The sequence below is a fragment of the Toxorhynchites rutilus genome, chromosome 3, assembly GCF_029784135.1.
Source record: "Toxorhynchites rutilus septentrionalis strain SRP chromosome 3, ASM2978413v1, whole genome shotgun sequence".
Lineage (NCBI taxonomy): Eukaryota > Metazoa > Arthropoda > Insecta > Diptera > Culicidae > Toxorhynchites > Toxorhynchites rutilus.
Genome location: NC_073746.1, coordinates 244,680,662 through 244,703,501, shown reverse-complemented (window position 1 = coordinate 244,703,501; position 22,840 = coordinate 244,680,662). Strand labels below are relative to the sequence as shown.

The window sequence follows — 22,840 nt, the reverse complement described above, 5'->3', positions numbered from 1 at the left end:
ATGATACAGTAAAATGTTTTATCACAGTTTGTCAGCACTCAGCATGCGGCGCGCAGTATCTAATTGAAGAGAAACGCTGAATCATTTTCCAATGATATGAAACTACCACCACACGCAAGATAACTAATCTAATAATAATATGACCGTGACAAACAATTCGACGAGATGTAGCCCAACGCATTTCACGTTGCGATGAACGCTGATTAACTATATCAATTAAAGAGCAATATTAACGTTCTAAACTAGGATGCTCACGAAAATTCCGTCGAGATTCAGAGCGCTCGATCGAATGGATGCAGTAGCGTTTGTCCAAATTCGGCGCTACCTTCTGGAGATAAGATATCGAACGTCGTCCATCGGCTATGTTTGTGTGTATAACAAAGTGTGCGCCATAGTCAGCCCCAAACGAGAATGCTTTCGAGGGAACCGTACCCGCTAGAAGTCTTATCATTCCATCGGTTGAAGTCGTTGAGTAAAGTGCTACGTTTCCTTTCTCTATGTTCTAGTAGCACGAAACAGTGCAATTAGTATTAACGTGATCGGAACGCGAATGTCCTGTGTGCGGTAGATGTGCTGTATAGTTTGTGAGATAGTTTCAAAGAGAATTGGCGTGATCAAGTGATGCAAGCATGGAATCGATCAGAAGAAAGCTCGATATTAATCCACGTGAAAAAGCCAATTTTCTATCAATAGCAACGTTTTGGTGGACGATAGATCTGTTCAAGAAAGGATACAGTAAAGTGCTAGAACTGCAGGACTTGTTTCGTCCTCTGGATGCAGATCGATCGGATGCATTAGGAGATCGCCTTGAAAAGTAAGTAAACTGGCCGAACCAGCCGTGATGTCAATTGATCAATTGTTATCGCCGGCATCGGGCATTATGTTTACAGTGATGTATGTGTATATGGATTCTGTTTCTCATCGCTATAAGGTTATTTATTTTGAATTTTAGTTATGAATCGTCAAAAAGTTATTATCGATCACATTATAATTGTGAAAAAAGTATACAAAATATACTTCAGATATTTCATTTCACCATCTCTAGTGAGAAGACTTCACACCAACTCGTTCATTGAGTTGGCAAAATTAATTGGAACTTTTTGTTGTGATATACCTAAAAAATGACAACTCATAAAAATGTGTAAGATTCGAAAGAATCATTTTAGAAACTACTTAAGCTGTGCTGAATCCATCTAAACAAGAGATAATTAGAAGACGATATGTATACTGACAATGGGTTAAGATGAATTCCCTATTCAAACTGCGCTAGTGTAGGTACGGGTAAGACGGATAGCGGGGGTAATATGGGCAGGTGGTTTATTTGTATAGTTACATTGTGAATTTCATACTTCTGTTAATGAGAATTCCTTCTTCATGTTATTTAAGAGGCGAATGAACTGACAAGTTTGAAGTCTCTATTATTCATCACATTTATTCAAAAGTGGAAAAAGGAAAGAAAAACCGAAAATTATTCGTGTTCATGCGCGTGGATGTGATTATTGCGGCTTCAATATTCGATAATTAGATATATTGAATTTCAAAATTCAATTCACTGATAGTTATATTTCGGTTTGTGAGTTAATAGAGAAGCGATATTAGGTGACTTCATATGTTCATATGTTAGTGGAAAATTCAAATTATTGAATTAATTGTACTGATGGAGTTAAAATGAACAGTGAAATGCTCAGATCACATCCAATGAATGATGGAAAGTGATGGAAAAACACTTTTGTCAGTTGCTGGACAAACAAACGATGAAGGAGAATAAAATTATCTTCCTTTCACGAGCAATAAATTTACGAACTTGTCCCGCATTATATGTCCATATTACCCACATTGAATAAAAAGTTCTACCTTTTGGTCTGTTTTAATTTCAGTAAAAATATTGAAAAACACTTTTTTGTTAAACATTTGGCCGATTTTCTCGAAAAACAGTGTATTGAATTGCAAGAAACTGCATTGAAGTTTTGGAAAACATGAGTTTCCAAGGAAACAATTGAAGTTCTTCTTAACATGCCCGTATTCCCGTATGCCCGTTGCCCGTATTATGAAGGAGGATAACTTCTTCCCTTCTAAGCCGGAAACAATTCGAATTCACGAAAATTAATTGATCGGACGGAAAAAGTCACAAAATAAGTCATACACGAATTATCAGTCATCCTGACAGGTGGACAGGTGGCAACGAGTCTCTCTAAATGGCCTTTCTCAAGGCCAAGTGTTTTGTTTAGTTTTCCTAATTGTTGCCAGTCTACGATGGGTGATTCATGAATCATTTTTGTTCTCGCGAGAACAGTATACGAGATTTGTGTTGACTATGCACGTAGCGTACTCAGTATTCATCGCAAATATTCTATTCGTAATAGACACAGTGCGACCCAAGATTACACATTTGTTCCGCCACCACCGTTATCTATTTGATAACTCATAAAATCAACAATTCGTATGGATGATTCATTCAGGCACAACCAATCAACCAATCCACATAGCGGTATGAAAACCGACCCGGTACGACCTATTTAATATTTTTCTTCTGCCCGTCAGTGCAGACTCTGTATTATGCTTACTTCGCGCATATTCTGAGAATGAATACTGAGAATTTTGCACGTCCGTTCAGCAAAATAAAAACAGAGGTTGGCCCGGGCGAGCATAACATTTATAGTGCTTTTACGGCTATCCAAAGACATACATCAACACATGACCAATCTTGACTTCGATGAAGTTTCAAGCATATTTATAGATTGTTTATATATATAGATGCAGTTTATATATACAGATGCAGAAAAAAAACGTGATGAAAAATACTAAACACTCTCCACCAGACGGCACGAACGCCATGACTCCACCAAACAAAATTACACCACTGTGTGCGATATTTATCTTCCACCAGCTGACCCGGCAAACTTCGTCCCGCCTAAAATTTATTTTTTGTTATCACTTCCACGTTTTCCTACTCAGCGAACGTTCATGGGTCCAATCGTAAAACTGTTCATTGATTGATCTTCTAATCTACTCTTTAAAATTATTTTTTATTATAAAATTTCAGTACTTCTACCAAAACTCGACATTATAAAATCAGATTATTTCAAAGATTATTTTCAGACAAAATTCTCGTGCAAGATTCATTCTGCATCTGCAATAACATATTTCTCCTCTACATGGAATAAATGTTTAATACAGAAAATATGATAGAATGAAGACAGCCCTAAATCGGACAACTCCTTTCTCGAGTTTTGCTCTTATCAACACATTCGGCGATTCTTTTTTATTTTTATAGATAGAAGACGATATAAGAGTGCGTTTTATCACATTAAGATCCATTTCCACTTCCGAACGAAGATCAATTGCGTTACAGCAAACATCAAATGGACAAACAACGCTTATCAATATGTAATAGTAGAACACATGCGAATTGAATTTTTCGAATTTTTCCATTTTTCTTTAGAGTTTTCCGAAAATTTTCAATTGTGCATTATTTTTATGGGACCTTCTCTCCTTTCCAGAGGAGGAAAGGGTGTCATACGATCATAGAAACATTTCTCGTACCCAAAAACCCTCACATCCTAAATTTAGCTCCATTTGCTTCATTTCTATGGCAGCCCCCCCTCCTTAGAAAGGTGGGAGGAGTGTTGAACCACCTTAAAAATATTTCATGCCCCCTAAAACCTCCACATGCCAAATTTGGTTCCGTTTGCTTGATTAATTCTCGAGTAATGCAGAAATATGTGTTTCATTTGTATGGCATTCCCCCGTTAGAGAGGGGGGTGAAGAGTCTAACAACCATAGAAACATTTATTGCACCCTAAAACCTCAATATGCCTCATGTGGTTTTATTTGCTTGATTAATTCTCGAGTAATGCAGAAATTTATGTTTCATTTGTATGGCAGCCCTCCTTAAAGAGTGGGGTGGAGAGTCCAACCACCATAAAATCATTTATTGCACCCTAAAACCTCCATATGCCAAATTTCGTTTCAGTTGCTTGATTAATTCCCGAGTAATGCAGAAATTTGTGCTTAATTTGTATGGCAGCCCCACCTTAGAGAGGGGGAGGGGTCTCAAACTATCACGAAAACCTTCCCCGGCCCCAAAAACCCCTACGTACTAATTTTCATGTTGATCGGCTCAGTAGTTTCCGAGTCCATAAGAACCAGACAGACAGACAGACAGAAATCCATTATATATATATATATATATATATATATATATATATATATATATATATATAAATTGTATCATTTCTGTCTGGTTATCTACTAGCTCAGTGATTTTTAACCGGTGGAGAGTTCCCCAATAGTGGGGAGTTTGGTCATCAAAAGGGGGGGATTGGGCAAGAGAATATTGCACATTTACTTCGCTTTGAAGATGACAATGATTAGCAAACATTGCAACAAAACTTTCTAGGATATGGTCAAATTTGCGATCTTCGGCAAACATTTCCAAATTTGAAATGTTATGTTCAATTGAACAATTTCACAATGTTTGAAAGATTTTCTTCAGTGAATGATGATTGCACATACTACGAAACAGTACAGAAGACCATTAAAAAGCATTTTTCTAGATTTTTTACAACAAGTCAAACTTGAAACATATTTTCCTTATTTCAAATAACGCCGATTTGGACAGGGTTTGAAATCCTTTCCGACTGGACAAGGTTTTAAATCCGTTCCGATTTGACAAAGTTTGAAATCCCTTCCAACTGGCAGTGGCGAAAGTATCGGACCGATTTCAGAACAAACTCATCGATCTACAAATGATCGATTTTCATCCTGATATGCGGAATAAGCGTTACGAGCGTTGTTGTTTTTTGCGTAGTATTTATGTGGATTTCTTACAATGCTACTGATGGAAACACCATAACAGAGTGGATATCGAAGATGACATGAGGTGTGCTTTTCGACAACGCTCTCAAGAATTAGTTTTTGGCGGAAGCCGTTCAGGCGCAATTCAGGTGCCATCTCTTTTTTGTGATCAGATACAAGTACAAAGTCAAATTTATTGCGAATATAACATGAAACCCGTCTGCATTCTATTATTTCATTGAGTATACAGATTTTCTTACAAAATACTGATAGAGGGAATGCACTGGGATTAATTTTCGTAAATGGGGGAATGGAGCAAAAATGGTTGAAAACCACTGTGCTAGCTGGATCGAGACTGTGACTGTGAATAATGATGATCGTGGTATGAATTATAAAAGCTTTAAAATTTCTTGAAAAATTTAAATTACTTGGAAAACGCCAATTTGGAAAACTAAACCGTTACCGAAAGGACTACGTAGTCCTGCGTCAAATAAAATAGTAAATGATTTCTTGGCTTTTCGTTATTCCTACCCACCCAAAATATAATAGTTTAGAATAAACTAACGCCAGATGAGCCAACAAGAAGAGCTCACTGAACCACAAGGGGCCCACGGGCCGCAGTAGCTGTAACCGAACCGGATTTTATCGTGTACATGTTACATGTTTATGTTATCTACAAATTGTAAATAACACAGCAGAAATTTAGGCGTAAAAATATTCCTTCTGTTCTTCCATCGTCCAGTAGACCGGACAGCGGATATAGTTGATATGATCATTGTTGTGTTGTTAATACTACAACAGCTCGATGTTTTTCTTGATGGTCGAGGGTCGATGAAAGATGGTCGATGAGGGTCGTGAGTTTTGAACTCACGAGCGATCGCACCCAATGTGGCTACGAAGACCCCTGATTTTGCACATCAAAGGGATTTCCAAATGGATTTTTTTAATTGATTAGTTTTTACTGAAATTGAATCGATTGTATGTAAATTAGTCTGCTCCTCTTGATATGTATCCCTTTTTTTGCTTCCGACGTTGGACAATTACACCCTCAAGTTATCAAATCAACTAACTATCATAGCAGTTGAAAGTGGATACTGAATGGATGCGCGAGCGAGCTGCTGATATATACACACGCTGATAGAAACGCGATATCGATGCTTCTTCTCCGGTGCCCACTGTCACTGTTGATCCACACAAGGCCCGAGAGTAAATTGAAAAACTGCTCCGTCATTATCGTCGTCATCAGCGACAGTTACGCTGTCTCCACTTGACGTGGAGCTAACTAATGAAATTGCACGCTCCAATGACGGGTAATAAATGACATTTGCCTTCCGCGGTTGGTGACGCTATTCAATTAGTTAGAACATCAAGCAAAATTCGATATCAGACTATGCCTAAGTTATTTTAACTTGTGTTCATTCCGGAGATCAATTATTTCAACTGGAGAAAAATGCTACGATCGAGATCGATAAAAAATGAGCTGATTTATTCAGACACACCTCTAACACATCTAACCCTCTTTTTTCAATGATAAGCGTTATCAGCTAAAAGCGTGGATCCCCTTTTCACACCGTGTTTACCTCTTCGTATTATATGCGCTACTTCCGTTTCCAAAGGATAACCAGGTCAACAATATACGAAGAGTAAATTTGTTAGTTCGTGACCTCCAATACGATGAATTATTGAATAGTTTCCCGAAGCGATTATGTTTTTGAGATCTTTTTCCTAATACAAGTTATAGATCAGCGGTAAGGAACGAAGAACATGACCACTCGCGTCTTTCAAAGATTAGATGTGTATGACCAAGCGCTTCGTTTTTCTATTCCTTTTTTTTCTTGTCACTTTTTTATAATGCTACAATCATGATGATTCAGCTTAAAACTATCAGGCCAGTCTGTCGATATCTGCACAGCCATTCCAATTTTCTCTTATGAACGTTTTGAGCATAAAGGCATCGAGAACTTCAGCATGAAGTAACATTAAACGATTGAGCATAAAGCTCAATCAATTAATCCAAATATTTGATATTTGATCTCCTTGCATCATCCAACTGTTAAGAGTGCCGTTCATTCTTTGTCCAGAGGACAAATATTTGACACTTTTTAACAGACAAAGTGTGGTTTAATATTTGTGCAAACACTTTAATTATCATCATTGTCAAACAATGTTAAACATCGAACATTGAAAAAATTCGACTGAAATATTTAAGGTAACCTAACCATGCATCGACAGGTTTGACGAACGGGCCCAAAAAATATTTTAGGCATTCAATAACTGAATATTTGCTTGACGTGTTTTGTGTCGAAGATATTTGATCAGTACACGTTGCTCAAATTTTATCTGTCAAAAAGAGTCAAATATTTGGCTTCGGTCAAATAGTGTATGAGCACCCGGAAGCCTTGAGGTGGACTTATATTTCAAAAGATGCATCAATGATGCATTAAACATTTTAACAGAACGCTGAAAAAGCTTGCCGAAACCCATGCAAGGAAACTGTACGACCAACTATTGACCAAGGATGTATTTTGATGGACGATGAAATGTATATGAAAAAATGAACTTCGGATAAATACCGAATGCCTTTTTTCCAATTTATTTACTTGTTCTATATAAGTGTTGTCTTTTCTAAAAACATGGAAGACACATTTCATATTGCTATTCAAACATCAGAGGCTTTTCAGTTTGATTCTGAAAATAAACTTGAAAGCCCAAAAAAATGTATTTTCCAGGGAATTCATCTTCGACCGTCATGGAATTATTTAATTAAATAAATAAATTAAAATCTAAAACTCAGCCGACCCGTTGGATCCAATTGTATCATATGTCTGGCTTTTATTCAAAATCTTGGTAGGGATCCCAGTTCTAGAAAAAGAATGCTTCAGCTGAACCTGATGTCATCATCCCATCTCGTCACATTTTTCACTATCAGCCTAATGAATGTGATATGTGATATAACTTGGTATAACTTGTGACCACTTGTTTCCTAATAACCAAACCTACAAAAATGTTTCTCCTAAATTTACGTCCACTAATATGACAACCTTGAAAGGAATCCAATGTTTATGAAATTTGTCAAGTGGTTTTTGGTGAGATTCGATCCAAAAAATCGGAAATCGAAATGGAAGAATCGATCTCCCGAATCTTCCAAGATTGCCTAATCCTAGTTTAAAGCGAAGCGCGCTTCAGCATCTTCTGATTTATAATTGGTACAATAGTCCAGTAAAAACCATGCAAAAACTATAGAATTGTATTCTTAAACGAATTCGCAGTGATCGAAGCTCTTTGTTGATTCGACATCATATTAGGTGGTGCCAGGTGTACAAGTATTATAAAATAAGTAAAAAAAACTTTTTAAGTTAAACGGTTTAATTGTGATTAAAACATAATAATGTACTAAAAGCTAGAAAATAATTAGGCAAGTAGCAGTTAGCAGTTATCACACCTCTCCTTCATTAGTCCAGGTCATTGATAAGACTAAAATACAATCGTGGGACATATGAGGAAGTCGCTAATTGTGGATAATGGAAATCCAACATGCCTCACGATTTTATTTTAGTCTTATCAATGCCCTAGACTAATGAAGGAGAGGTGTGATAACTGCTAACTGCTACTTGCCTAATTATTTGCTAGCTTTTAGTACATTATTATGTTTAATCACAATTAAACCGTTTAACATAAAAAGTTTTTTTTGCTTATTTTATTTTCTAGGTTTTAGTACATTATCTGTTTCATTAGAATATTTCTCTACAATAAAACCATTCTACTGTATTCTATCAGTCAAATAATTTCATTTGATACCGATATTGAGTGGATTGCAGAAAATACATAGTGTGTTCTCCAAGTCAAGTTCGTTCGTTTGATACACATATCTCAATCAACCTTTTTTTTTTAGATGATATGGAATCAGCTATATTGTAGCGGTGGCCAGATTGGATTTTTCAAGATAAGCAGTTTTAAAATGACAGCAGAGATAGAAGTGTTTTATAAATTCGGTCAGTTCCTATTGGTCAAATTTTTAATAATGTGGGACAACCCTACAGATATACAAACAAATAATAATAAAATTTTAAAATTTTAAATAAAACCGTTTAATAGAGTAATTTGCTATTTTGTGATTGCGGCCATCTTGGATTTGGATTTTTCATGATCTACTGTGATCTACTATTCAAGCCCTTTCATTTGATACTCATATTAATCGGGTTTTGAGAAAATATGTAGCCCGCCATTTGGTAGTGGCAGCCATCTTGGATTTGCATTTTTCATAAATAACTGTGTTCTAATAGTCAAGCCCCATTTCATTTGATATCCATATTAATGGGGTTATGACATAATATGTAGTCAGCAATTTGGTAGGATTTCGATAGATTTGCATTTTTCATAAATGACCGTGTTCTACTAGTCAAGCCCTTACATTTGATACCCATAATAATAGGGGTTTGAGAAAATATGTAGTCCGCCATTTGGTAGTGACAGCCATCTTGGATTTGCATTTTTTATAAATAATCGTATTCTACTTGTCAAGCCCTTTCATTTGATACCCATATTAACGGGGTTTTGATCTAATATGTAGTCCGCCATTTTGTAGTGGCAGCCATCTTGGATTTGCATTTTTCATAAATAACCGTATTCTACTAGTTAAGCCCTTTCATTTGATACTCATTTTAATGAGGTTTTGAGAAAATATATAGTCCGCCATTTTGTAGTGGCAGCCATCTTGGATTTGTATTTTTCATGAATAACTGGTCGCCACTGGTTTTGGTCACCTGCTTGTTTGGTAGTATAACTTTTGTCGTATTGATAGTCATCTTATGTTTGAAGAATTTCATGACTTTTGAGCCACCCTGTACTTTAATAGAGCTGTCGCATGTCAAAATATAAATGAAAATAGAAATCGTTCCCTCGATAGCCATTCGGCCGATGTTCTGGGTGCATCTTATCTATGGAATTTCTCGTGAAATTTAGTTTATTCAATCTGACAAATCATCAGTTTGGACGACTATTCACATATTTTAGGAGAAGTGCACAGATTCAACTTAGCGATTAATTAGAATAGAAATTACTTTGATGTTTGGGGGCTAAGTGGTCAGTGATGGATAACGACTTACAATGTTCTGTTCATTAAAGCTGATATACCTTATCCCATCCTACTTTGATGGAGTCCCTTTTGTGGCTTCGACCCTGGAAAAATATGCCACCCCAACCAAAACCAAGCCTCATTATGCTCAACGTTATGTGTTTCCTACTCTAAACGGTAGTACCTTTACCTTCACGCCAAAAAAATGTTCGATTCGTACTATTCGAACTTTTTATAGTGAAACCGTTTGCTATCTTGAACAACAATAAGTTGAACTATAACATTCTTCGAAAAACGGGGATCGAAGCGTAAGTGCTATCGTGAATAACTAGTGAAAGCTAGATTCGGTCAAAATCCGAAAACAAAAAGTTAGCTCTATCTCGGGATTGGTTTAACACTAAACAAGATAGGGGGTTGTGTCCAAGACACGACCGCATTATTGACGTAGAACTATAACATTATTATATTCAATTCGTTCGTTTATCACTTCGGATATAAAATTGGTGTGCGGCTTATTTCGTTCCGTTTTTTGCATGAATAACACATTTATTTTAATAATAAAATGAGTTTAACCAATATTTAAAATATTAGCAATCGCTAGCCACTACCTTTTTCCATCTTTCTAGCAATTTACGGATTCTGCCGCGAAAGAGGCGTTCATCTTTTGAAGCCAACAATGATTCCAGCCAATTTTTAATACCCTATTCTGAAATACAGAGTATTCCACCCAAAGTAAGGTCTGGGCTACTGGGCTGGGCTGCATGAACAATATACAAGCTGGCCATGTATCGAATTTCATTTCTCAGTCCGCATTGCGCTGAGTATCCATCGCGGCGGTCTCATTCACAGTTTGTCACAGGCAATTGTATATTCGTATTAGCACCTTTGGAAGTGCATTAAAACAATAACAATATGTTTTATGCAAAAATACAGAAAACGGTAATGTTTTGTTTCTTACTGTGAAACGAAGCGCGGGTCATTCTTTTTGTCGTCGTCGTCGTTTTGTGTCGTCGTTGTGCCAGCATAGCACCAAGAAGAATTTTGAAAATTCTTTCAAGTAGAGATGTAAAATTGTTGATTTTACGTAATTTTTTTTTTGCCAAAATGTATTTTATTGTTAGCTGCCCCACAAAACGTTCTTGGGAGAAACACCTCAATTCTATTTATTAAGAGGAAAGTCGGGAAAGACGGACAAGGTAGGATAGACCCTTGTATAATTGATAAATTACGTTTTTATTTTAAATTTTAATTGTGTACGAACTTGCAATACAGTGCACCAATACCTTTGACACTCACTGTGTACACCTGGTTGGCTTTATGTTAAAATCTATATATATAAAAATGGATTTCTTTCTTTTTTTTATATATATAAAGGGTGTGTCACATCAAATTGCATCACGGAAAAAACGCTGTAGAAATTTAATTTTTAAGAATTATATCTTCAGCTTCCGCTTATAATCAGATAAGAGTGTATAGATCTCGTTGGCCATGCTTCACTGTCAATTTTTCGTAAATTTGGAAAAATGTCGTCGAACGAAAAAGAGCGTCGTGAATTAATCTTGTACACTCATTTCGAGAATCCGGAGTTGTCACATCGGGACATCGGTAAGATGCTGGGAATCCTCCAATCCACGGTCAGCAGAGTACTAAAACGATACTTCGAGAATCTAACCATCGACCGGAAGGTGAAGAACGGCAAAAATGGATGCTCCGTCAGTGAAAAAGATCACAAGCGCGTAGCCTTTATGATGATGGTCCCACCTCATTCCCCTACAAAGGTTTGAGCGGGACGAGTTATCTTATTGATAATTATTATATTACGGTATTTATATTTTTCATTAACTAACCAGTATGCAAATTGAAATTGAAAGGAAAACGGACTGGTTATCTCGCAGACATAGATTACTAATCGAAAGAACAATATAAGCCCTTATCTGATCGTATTTATTCCATGGCATGTCGAGAGAATTTCCAACCCGGGAAGACCCTAGACCGATCGGGAATTGAACCCAATACCTATGTCAGTATTAGCCACAAATTTATAAGGGAATTCCCGCTTTATCAGATCCCCGGCCACGATTCTATCGTTTCCGAGTTCAAGCAGCTGAGCAAACCCAAGCCTAATTCTAGCCGATACTTCAGGCCAACTACTTATCCCAAGGCATGTCAAGAAAGTTTCCAACCCGAAAAAATCCTTGACCGATCAGGAATTGAACCCAATACCTATGTCAGTATTAGCCTTGAATTTACAAAGGAATTCCTGCTTCACTGGATACCCGAAAACGGTCTGTTAATCGTTTTCGAGACCAGACAGCTGAGCAAACCTAAGCCTAATTCCAGCCGATACTTCAGGTCCTACATTCAACATGGAGTATAAACGTATCAACCTGAAGTCTGCAATGAGATCCGCCACAACACAGAAAAATCTCGTTATAATTATCTGTTGAAAAGATGAATTTACGAGTATTCCGTTTGAGCTATCCCTAGCTTCATTCCGATTTCCACATACAACCCCTTGGAATGATTTTATTTTATTCGCGATAAACTACTTTTGCTTATGCTCGATCTCAAGTATTTCTATGTTTGACAACGCGCGCGGGCTCAAACTATTGCAGACTTCACAATTATTTTATTTTTTTAAATTGAATTGAAAAATTGAATTTAAATAAAAAAAACAAAACAAAACAATTAATACCATCATCATCAGTCTTAAGATAAAATGAGTAATAAAAAAGGACACACTCACACACAAAAGACAATACATAATTCATTATATGAAATCATGATGATGGTCCCCTTACAAAAGTTTGAGCTGAACGAGCTCTTGTTGATAATTATATTTATATTAAAATTTATTGTACTATACAACTAACCAGTTAAAATATTGAATTAAAAAAAAACAAGAAAGAGATGAACTGGTTATATCACAGGCATACATTCCTAATCGAAAGAACTACTTAAATCATTATTTTGACACATTTATTCCATGGCATGTCGGGAGAATTTCCAACCCGGGAAGACCCTAGACCGATCGGGAATTGAACCCAATACCTATGTCAGTATTAGCCACGAATTTACAAGGGAATTCCCGCTTTATGAGATCCCCGGCCACGATGCTATCGTTTCCGAGTTCAAGCAGCTGAGCAAACCCAAGCCTAATTCTAGCCGATACTTCAGGCCCATTACTTATCCCAAGGCATGTCAAGAATGTTTTCAACCCGAAAAAAAATCCTTGACCGATCAGGAATTGAACCCAATACCTATGTCAGTATTAGCCTTGAATTTACAAAGGAATTTCTGCTTCACTGGATACCCAAAAACGGTCGGTTAATCGTTTTCGAGACCAGACAGCTGAGCAAACCTAAGCCTAATTCCAGCCGATACTTCAGGTCCTACATTCAACATGGAGTATAAACGTATCCACCTGAAATCTGCAATGAGATCCGCCACAACACAGAAAAATCTCGTTATCTGTTGAAAAGATGAATCTACGAGTATTCCAGTTGAGCTATCCCTAGCTTCAATCCGGTTTCCACATTAAACCCGTTGGAACGTTTTTATCTGATTCGAGAAAAATTTGTTCATGTTCAATCTCATGCTTCTCTATGTGTGTAAACGCGCGCGGGCTCAAACTATTGTTTAAAATTAAATTTGTATGTACGACTAAAGAAAAAAAATACGACTTAAGTTCCGCAAACAATTAACATACCATCATCATCATAGTCATAAGTTAAGAAACACAAATATCCGTTATAACTTCGTTATCTTACATGCTAACATTGATTAACATTGATTCTATACTGGGTTGCAAATCCAAATCATGCTTCAAAAACTCTTTACAAATACTACGGAACCTTCGAAGATTTGTTGCTGTCTTTGCTTCATTTGGTAATGTATTGTAAAGTCGATATCCTCTGTAAAAAAGCGAATTTTGGGTACAAGACATTCGAAAGTTCATGGTTCTGAGGTCACTTGCTTGTCTTGTGTTATATCGGTGCATATCTCTCCCATACGTTATCGTGTTTTGTAGATAATTCGGTGTCATACCGTTAGTCATCTTATATATGAACGTAAGCGTGCAGTACTTAATACGTTGACTCACTGACATCCATTGCAGGCATTCGAGCATAAATCTTCGTGGAGTTAGTCGATCACATCTCAATGTAAGGCGCATCGCCTTGTTTTGCACAATTTGCATTCTTTGCATTTGCCTCTTATTTGCAAGAAATAGCACAGATGCACAATAATCAAAATGTGGAGCAATTAGTGCCTTATAGATAGTGATTTTACTTTCAAAGGTCAAGAATCGATTAATTCTACAGAGCACTCCATATTTTTGAGCTGCCTTCTTTATAGTATAGTTTATATGTTCGTCGAAGTGCAGCGTTTCGTCAAGAATAACGCCAAGATATTTGATCGATGATGCTCTTTCCACCGTTTGCCCATCAATAGTTATATTAAGACCTTCATTGTCAAGACTTCGTGTAGATACTACCATATACTTCGTTTTGTTTATGTTTAACTTGAGTTTCTTCCATTTCAACCATTCGTCTAAGTTTAGCAGTTCATGGTTCATCTTTATGTAGCAATCTTGCAATGTATCAGCTACAACGAAAATAACAGTGTCGTCAGCAAATAAGTTTACGTCACTGCCATTTAACACCTGTTTGATATCATTGATATAAAGCAAGAAAAGCAGCGGCCCCAGAACACTTCCTTGAGGCACACCCAGATTCACTGGTACCGCCGATGATTTACTGTCCCTATAAATAGTGATTTGTGTTCGCCCTTCCAGGTAACTTCCAAACCAGTTCAATACAGGTCCAGTTACATTATAATTGGAAAGCAAGTTTAGTAACTTATGTCGATCTATAGTTTCAAAAGCCCGTTTCAAATCAATAAAAACACCCAATACTACTTTCTTCGCCTCTATAGCCTGTTTCCACTTCAAGAGCAACAAATTGAGAGCCGTTTCACAAGAGTGATTTTTTCTAAACCCTGACTGTTCATCTACCAGTATCCCATTTTCATCAGAATCATCAAACCATCGATTACCCGACATTTTTCGAAACCACAAAATACTGATTTGGCTTCCATCATTTTATTATATGTATCCCCATCGACTTCTATAATCGCACTGTATTTATTGTACCTCACAGCATTGTTACAATATATTTTCCTAACTTGAAAATGCTTATTTTTCTGTAACAAAGGGTTTTGCTTCATCAACGTCATTTTTAAATCATTTTCATTTAATTCTTCACTAAATCCAATTACTTTGATCGTCGGTTTCAGTGCTTCTGGTATTTTAACCTCATAGTCCTGACCCAACTTTTTCTCAAAATTAACCTTTAATAACTCTATCGAGTTTTTATCCGAAGTAGAGACAACAACAGAGCCGTTTTTCCCGTTTCGAAGACCATTTATATTCAATCCCTTGGGATTGACATTTTCTTTTAAAAAATTTTCTTGTAAAGTCTGATTCTTGCTTTGTTTTTGGTTTTATGATTAGGATTTTCTCCCTGGTCTAGGTTTTGTTCACCGTACTAGGCCTTTTATTGGATACTCCTTCATTAGTTGTTTTCCCTGCATCCTTCAAGACCGCAGCAAAACTCAACGGTGTTGTGTTTTTATTCTCATTTGCTGACTCGTCACGACGGCGCTTTTTCGAATTTGAACGCAGATTGTATCGCTGTGGTGTTTCCTCTGCATCTGCGTTAATATCATTACTATTCTTCAATAAATTACCAATTTCCGATCTTAATACTTCTTTAACTTTGAGCTCAAAGTTGTTGGCCAAGTCAACTAAACATTTCAGCTCATTGATATTATTTAAAATTTTACTTACGGAATCATCAAAATGATTATTCCCAAAGCCATTTTCATGTAGCAGAAGACATGTATCACATACGAAAACTGCATTTTTAATTTTTTTCAATATATCGATATTTTCACGCACCGCGCTCGGCAAACATACAATGTGTATTGTTTCATGGCACTTGCCATAGCACTCTATCGCTTCTGTGTTCGGATTTTCTATCTTCTCACAGCAGCGGCTACACATATCTACTAGACCCATATCAATACACTCAACAGAATCCGCGTGTGCACCGGCCATCGGCCGGGCCGTGCGAGGCAAATGAAAATAAAAACAATAACACAAGCGCGTGCTGGTCGAAAGTGCTGGGAGAACACACTATGTATCGGCAGCAAATTCAATCAAAGAGTGAGGTATTCAAGCTCCTCTAAACACTACCACTACTGCAGTGAAAAGTGTTGTAATTTACTTGAATACCAGCTGAACCCAGCAATTTGATTACAGTTTACTAGCATAGAATACACATTAAAAACTTATCCTTTTAGCGTCGATCACATAAATGATTTTACTGGTGCTAATCGCCGCGATAAAAATTTTTAACAGCACTTTGTTTCCACAAATTTTGCCACTCCACAAATTTTACCACTCTTTCTGTCTGTCTGTCTGATTCTTATGGACTCGGAAACTACTTAACCGATCAACATGAAAATTGGTATGTAGGGGTTTTTTGGGGCCGGGGAAGGTTTTCGTGATAGTTTGAGTCCCCCCCCCTCTCGAAGGGGGGGCTGCCATACAAATAAAACACAAATGTCTACATTACTCGGGAATTAATCAAGTAATCGAAACGAAATTTGACATATTGAGGTTTTAGGGTGCAATAAATGTTTCTATGATGGTTAGATTTTCAACCCACCACTCTAAGGGGCTGGGGGGGTTATACTCTCCAACCCCCTCTCTAAGGGGGGCTGCCATACAAATGAAACACAAATTACAGGGGACACACAAACACAAACTTCTGCATAACTCGAGAACTAATCAAGCACAATTTGGGATATGAGGGTTTTTGGGAATGAGAAATGTTTCTATGATGGTATAACACCCCTCCCTCATCAGGAATGGAGAGGGGGTCCCATAAAAATATTACACATATTTCAACCAAAAATATTCCAACCAAACATGACAATTGAAAATTTCGGAAAACTCTGAAGGAAAAAGGGAAAATTCGGAAAATTGAATTACCATATGTTCTACAATTACACAGTGACAAATACTGTTAGTTCTGTTAGTGTTCGCGTTAGCGAAATTGATCTTTGTTCGAAACTTGAATTGGATTTTAATGTGATGAAACGCACTCCTATATCTTCTTCTATTTATACCAATAAAAAAGTATCGTCGAATGTGTTGATAATTGCAGAACCTGAGGAAGAAATTGTCCGATTTAGAGCTGTCTTTATTTCATATTTTCTGTATAAAACATTTATTCCATATAACGGAGAAACATGTTATTTGCAAGTGGTTTAAAAATCTTGAACGAGAATTGTGTCTGAAAATAATCTGATATTATAATGATGAGTTTTGTTAGAAATACTAGGAATTTTATAGTAAAAGATAAATTCAACAGAGTCAATTAGAAGATCAATCAATGAACAGTTCTGCAATTGGACCCATGAACTTGCTCATAGTAAGAAAACGTGAAAGTTTGAAGCTATTGATAACGAAGATTGCCAGGTCAGCTAGTTGTAAATAAAAACATAAAAGTAATCTACAAAGAGCAACTCGATGTAAACTTTTGTCCATTCATTTTACCATCACTTTTCTTCCAGTTTATTGAATCAGTGGTGATTTTTTTTCATGTTTACTCCAGAAATATGGACGAAAAAAAAATACTAATCAAGTCGGGTAGGACGGACACTCCACCGACAAAAGACAAAAACTTTGTTTTGAAAACAATTTGATTATTTCCGCCTTCTTTTATTAACAGATGCCCACTAACTACGTTTGCAAATGCAACCACATATGATGGACGAATCAGCACAGCGGTTTTTTAATACATAATCCGAATTGGTCAATCCGAATGCCGGAAGCTGTTGAAGACATGAAAAATGAGAAAAATTATAAGCCTCTCTAGGTGATTTTAGTCTAGCCTTTTGGTTAGATCATTTTTAAGGCATATTTGAAGACCTCCAAAATTTATCGAATAGGGGAGAGGGAGGCAAGTTGGCGACGTTAAGCTTTGGCGAGCCCTGGATCTTTGAATTATTTTTTTTTAATGTTGATGCTCATTCATATAGCCTGAAGTGTTTTCTATCATATTATCTATTGGATAGGCAAAAAAACTAACAAACTTGTCCACCCAAAAGCTTTTCGTAAAAAGCGTCGAATTCGCCATCTTGCCTCCACATGGAGGCAAGATGGCGAATGCCTGGTGGCAAGTTGGCGAATATGGTTTGGTCACCTAAAAATCAACAAAATGTAATAACAATTATTTATTTATCCTTGGTTGGAACAGTGGAAATGCCATTTTCATCAACACTGTAAATGTCACACGCAGGAAAACGATACTGAGCTCGTATATCTCCCAAGGCTCGAAAAAATAAGTCACAATTTTCTTTATTGAACGCCATTAATCGAGCTGAGGTATTTTCTGGCTTTCTCAAAGATAGCTTATGAGCCTTCATAAACATTTCAACCCATGTCCGTCCAGCGCATGTTCCTTTGAAAGGGTGCTCTATGCCATTTTTAACCGCAAACGAATAGGCAATTCTTCGAAGCTGGACCTGAATGTGGCTTTAAAGCGGCCTTTATTGGACGACGTATCCTGAAATTGATACAGATTTAATATTTCTTGCATAAAGAACATGGAAACGCAAATGCTGAATTGAAAATCTAACCTCCATGTCTTGATATTTTCGTCGATAGCGTCTCAAAGTTGGTTCTGGCACATCGAACTGTTTTGAAGCACCCAGAACAGACAAACCTTCTTCTATAGCTTTCATAACATTCTCCAAACTGGTATCCGACCAATATTGGTCTCTTTTTCGCTTATAAGTTCTAACCATCTGCAATAAAAAACCAAAAATTAACATAATGTTGCAGTTCGCCAACTTGCCCTTGCCCCCAAGCGACTTTTTCAATAAAAAAAAATTAGCTGGAAAAAAATCATGATTGAAACTCGCCGGAAACAAATAGATTATGTACAATAGAGTACCTTTATCATGTATAAAATTATTTTGAAATTTCAACTTTTCTCATAAAGTGGATAATGAAATTTGAAAAAACGGAAAAAATAACAAAATCACGCTTTTTCTCCTTTTTTTTCACTTTTTTTGTGTTAACGTTTTCGGCAGAGTTACCGAGTACAAAGTTTGGACTTGTTATGATGCATCTTCAGTAAAAAATAGGTGGCGCTACCTTCATTACAACGGGTCAAATTACCGATTCGTCATCTTGCCTCCCTTGCCAACTTGCCTCCCTCTCCCCTACATAAACTTGTATTTTCAGTTAGTGATCCTTCCCACCCCAGGTGTCCGTCTTTCCCGATTGAGTCTTGTTTTTTCAAAAACGCCGGACACATTCACTTTTCAAAATTCTTGCTTCGAAGACAAGTTTTATATTAAAAAGAGACCTAGACCATCAACTTGTGGTGAGATTGATATATATTTTTTGTGAAATTCACCAAAAAAATCACTTTTCACTTGGAGTGTCCGTCTTTACCACCCTTCCCATAGAAATAGAAGAACACAAATTGAAGAGAGATATTTGTGCGGATAGACGTTTTCAGCATGGAATTGTTCCGAATGAGCCAATGAAAAAAAAATCACAGAGGTTGTGTCCGAGACACGACCGCATAGTTGACGTAGGATTCCGTTAGGCTATCTGTTGATTTTGGATATGTTTGAAGAATTACATCGTTAAACTCTTTGATAATGATTTGGTAGCCCCGAAAAGGATCGTTTTGTTTGTTGGATATTGTTTGTTCGCTCCACCAGTGTTTACCGAGTGATGATGACATAAGGATGGTAAACAGTCGTTTGATGGTGCGTATCAGATAAATGATACCGAAGTGGAACAAGATATGATGAAAACCTTCTGTGATCTTAGACGAGATGCCTCCTATGGTATGTATGGATTAAATAAAGAAAAAAAATCACCAATGTAATATGAGATAGTTACCAGTACTGAACACAATTATCAATTTTTCTCATCAGTAAAAATATGTTACTTCAATATAGAGAAAACATATTTGAAATGCGAAAGGTAATTTTCTTTTATAATTTTTACTTTCTTTCTCTTCTCTTGAATGGCGTTAACGTTCCCTGTGGAACTTTTGCCGTCTCAACTTATGAATTAATTAGCGTCATTTATTAATACTTAGTTGAGATTTCTTAAGCCAAATAACACGCCTTGAATGTATTCTGAGGAACAAGCTCTAGAATACGCGTGACCGCAGTGCAAGTCGAAGGAAATTTCTTTGACGGAAAATCCTCCGGCCAGAACGGGAATCAAACCCGAACACCCGGCATGATAATGTGAGACGCTAACCACTCGGCCACGGATGCACATAATTTTTACTTTCTGAGTGTTTATTCAACCCAACGCGAATTCCAATTGGACTAACAGCACCTAATACTTTACTTTCATGTATTTGCAATGTCGATTTCCCCAAGGCAGATTGGTTTTGATGTCTCTGTTAGGGAACACATTTCGGTAGGAACAAAATCTCCCCCTACTTTCATGTATTTGCAATGTCGATTTCCCCCAGGCAGCTTGGTTTTGATGTCTCTGTTCGGGACCCAACGCATGTGTCGTCAATTTCGTCCAATCAGAAGTGGGTATTTCCGTTAGGATAGGGGTTGAGATTTTTCAATTGTTCGATAGTTAGTTACATGACATACATTGTTTTCATCAATATAAAAAAATGTTATGGAGTGTCGAAATCGATTGACGCAAAAATTTCATCAATCCATCATGAAATAACTGAACAATAAGCGTTTGAAATTGGACAATTTTCACGATGTGTTCGATTTCGATTTCCAATTTGTACCCCAATATGTTCCCGAAAGACGTAATCCTACGTCAAAAATGAATGTAGAAACGGATTTAAATACGAATTAGATAAGTCTAAAAGTAGAAAGCTCTGAACACAGACTTTAAGTTTAGCATATTCAATTGATGTATCGTTTTCCCATCTCACCTTCACAGACAATGGTTTGCTTCACAGTCCGGCCCAGGACGACCATCGCTTATAAAAGCGATACTCAAAACATTTTGGTGGGAGTACACCATCCTCGGTTTTATCGTGATAGTCAACGACATCTTCATCAGGCTCGCCCAGCCGATCTTTCTCGGATTATTGCTGCAATATTTTAAGTATGTGTTACCCATCTCACGAACAGAACAAATTGAGTGGCCAATTTTCTCCAATTAAAATTGTTTCTATTGCTTCACAGACAAGATACCAAGGTGACACGCCAGGAAGTCTTCATCTATGCGGGTGCAATCGTTGCGCTGAATGCACTCAGCGTGATCACAATCAATCAATTCCTGCTCGGGAGCTTCCAAAATGGGATGAAAGTGCGCATCGCAGTATGCAGTACGATATATCGGAAGGCGCTACGGCTGTCCAGAACAGCGCTAGGGGATACCGCCCCTGGGAAGGTTGTGAATCTCCTATCGAACGATGTCAATCGATTCGACATCGTGTCCGTTTTTCTGCACTCCATGTGGTCCGCTCCGCTGTTAACATTCATCGTCGGGGTGCTGCTGTATCTTGAGATCGGTGTCGCAGGCCTGATCGGAATGATTGTGATATTTATCGTCACCCCAATTCAGGCGTACACCGGAAAATTAACGTCCAGATTCCGGCTGCAAACGGCGCTTAGAACCGACGAACGAATTCGGCTAATGGACGAAATTATCTCCGGCATTCAGGTCATTAAATTGTACGCCTGGGAGAAGCCCTTCGCCAGGTTAATCAAGCACGCTAGGAAGCTTGAGTTGAAAATCGTTAGGAAAAGCGCCTATGTGAGAGGTCTCTACATGACATTTCTGCTGTTCACCACAAGGACGGCTCTGTTCTGTACGATGATGGCCATGGTCCTACTGGGAAATAATCTGACCGCCTCTAAGGTATTTGTGGTATCCTCATACTTTGCCATTCTGGCAAACACAATGTCCGCGATGTTTGTCCGAGGTATCGCCGAAATAGCTGAGGCGCTTGTGGCAATGAGACGTCTGCAGACATTTTTGGAGTTCGAAGAGAAAGAAGGTGAACGGGTTGGCGCTGAACAAAAATTCCTCAAAGACTTCGGTGGAATCGGAGATTCATCGGAAAAGCAGAAGCTAATCGAGTCGGACACCCAACTGCCAGCGAACGTAGCGATCTCAATGAAAAATGTAACCGCTCGATGGGGCGCTGTGAAACAGCAAGTACAGCCCAAAATGCAAAGTGATGCCAAAAATGGGTCTCCTCCAGTGCCAAAAATTGTCAACACGGTTCAACAGATGGAAGAGGAGAACGACGAAACCTGGAAAACGGCCACCCTCTCCAATATGAACATCGACTTCCGGAAAGGCATTCTGATAGGTGTAATAGGACCGGTAGGGGCCGGTAAATCTTCCCTACTTCAAGCAATACTCAAGGAGCTTCCACTAGAATCCGGAACGATCGTAAGCAAAGGTAAATTCGCGTATGTCAGCCAAGAGCCATGGGTGTTCGCTGGCACTGTCCGGCAGAACATTTTGTTCGGGCTTCCTATGGAGCGGGATCGTTACGATTCCGTCGTGATGGCGTGTGCTCTGTTGCGGGACTTCGAGCAGCTTCCTCACGGGGATAAGACCATAATAGGAGAGCGTGGTGCGGCCCTCTCCGGTGGACAAAAGGCAAGAATAAGCTTAGCACGGGCAGTTTATCGACGGGCCGACATATTCCTGTTGGATGACCCGCTGAGCGCGGTTGATGCCCATGTAGGTCGTCATTTGTTCGACATCTGCATTGGCCCCCGCGGAAGGCTGGGTAAAATGAAAGCAACACGAATTCTGGTGACGCACCAGGTGCACTTCCTGAAAGAGGCCGACTGGGTGGTGGTGATGGATGAGGTACGTTGGATCAGTGTATACAGTCTGTCAAATATATACTGGGAATTTGAAAT

The 22,840-nt window shown here is 37.8% G+C and overlaps 1 protein-coding gene across 5 annotated transcripts in view; it reads left to right on the top strand.

Annotated features, from left to right (window-relative positions):
* Window positions 1-22,840, top strand: part of LOC129775559 (ATP-binding cassette sub-family C member 4-like) — a 42,691-nt gene that overhangs the window by 9,208 nt on the left and 10,643 nt on the right. For 2 of the 5 annotated variants that reach the window (XM_055780421.1, XM_055780420.1), the window contains 3 exons: window positions 510-814; window positions 20,892-21,059; window positions 21,140-22,787. In XM_055780421.1, the coding sequence (XP_055636396.1) occupies window positions 630-814; window positions 20,892-21,059; window positions 21,140-22,787 (2,001 nt within the window). In that variant the 5' untranslated portion in view covers window positions 510-629. Of the gene's footprint in view, window positions 1-395; window positions 815-20,891; window positions 21,060-21,139; window positions 22,788-22,840 lie in introns of all 5 variants that reach the window. The other 3 variants (XM_055780419.1, XM_055780418.1, XM_055780417.1) reach the window with 2 other exon arrangements.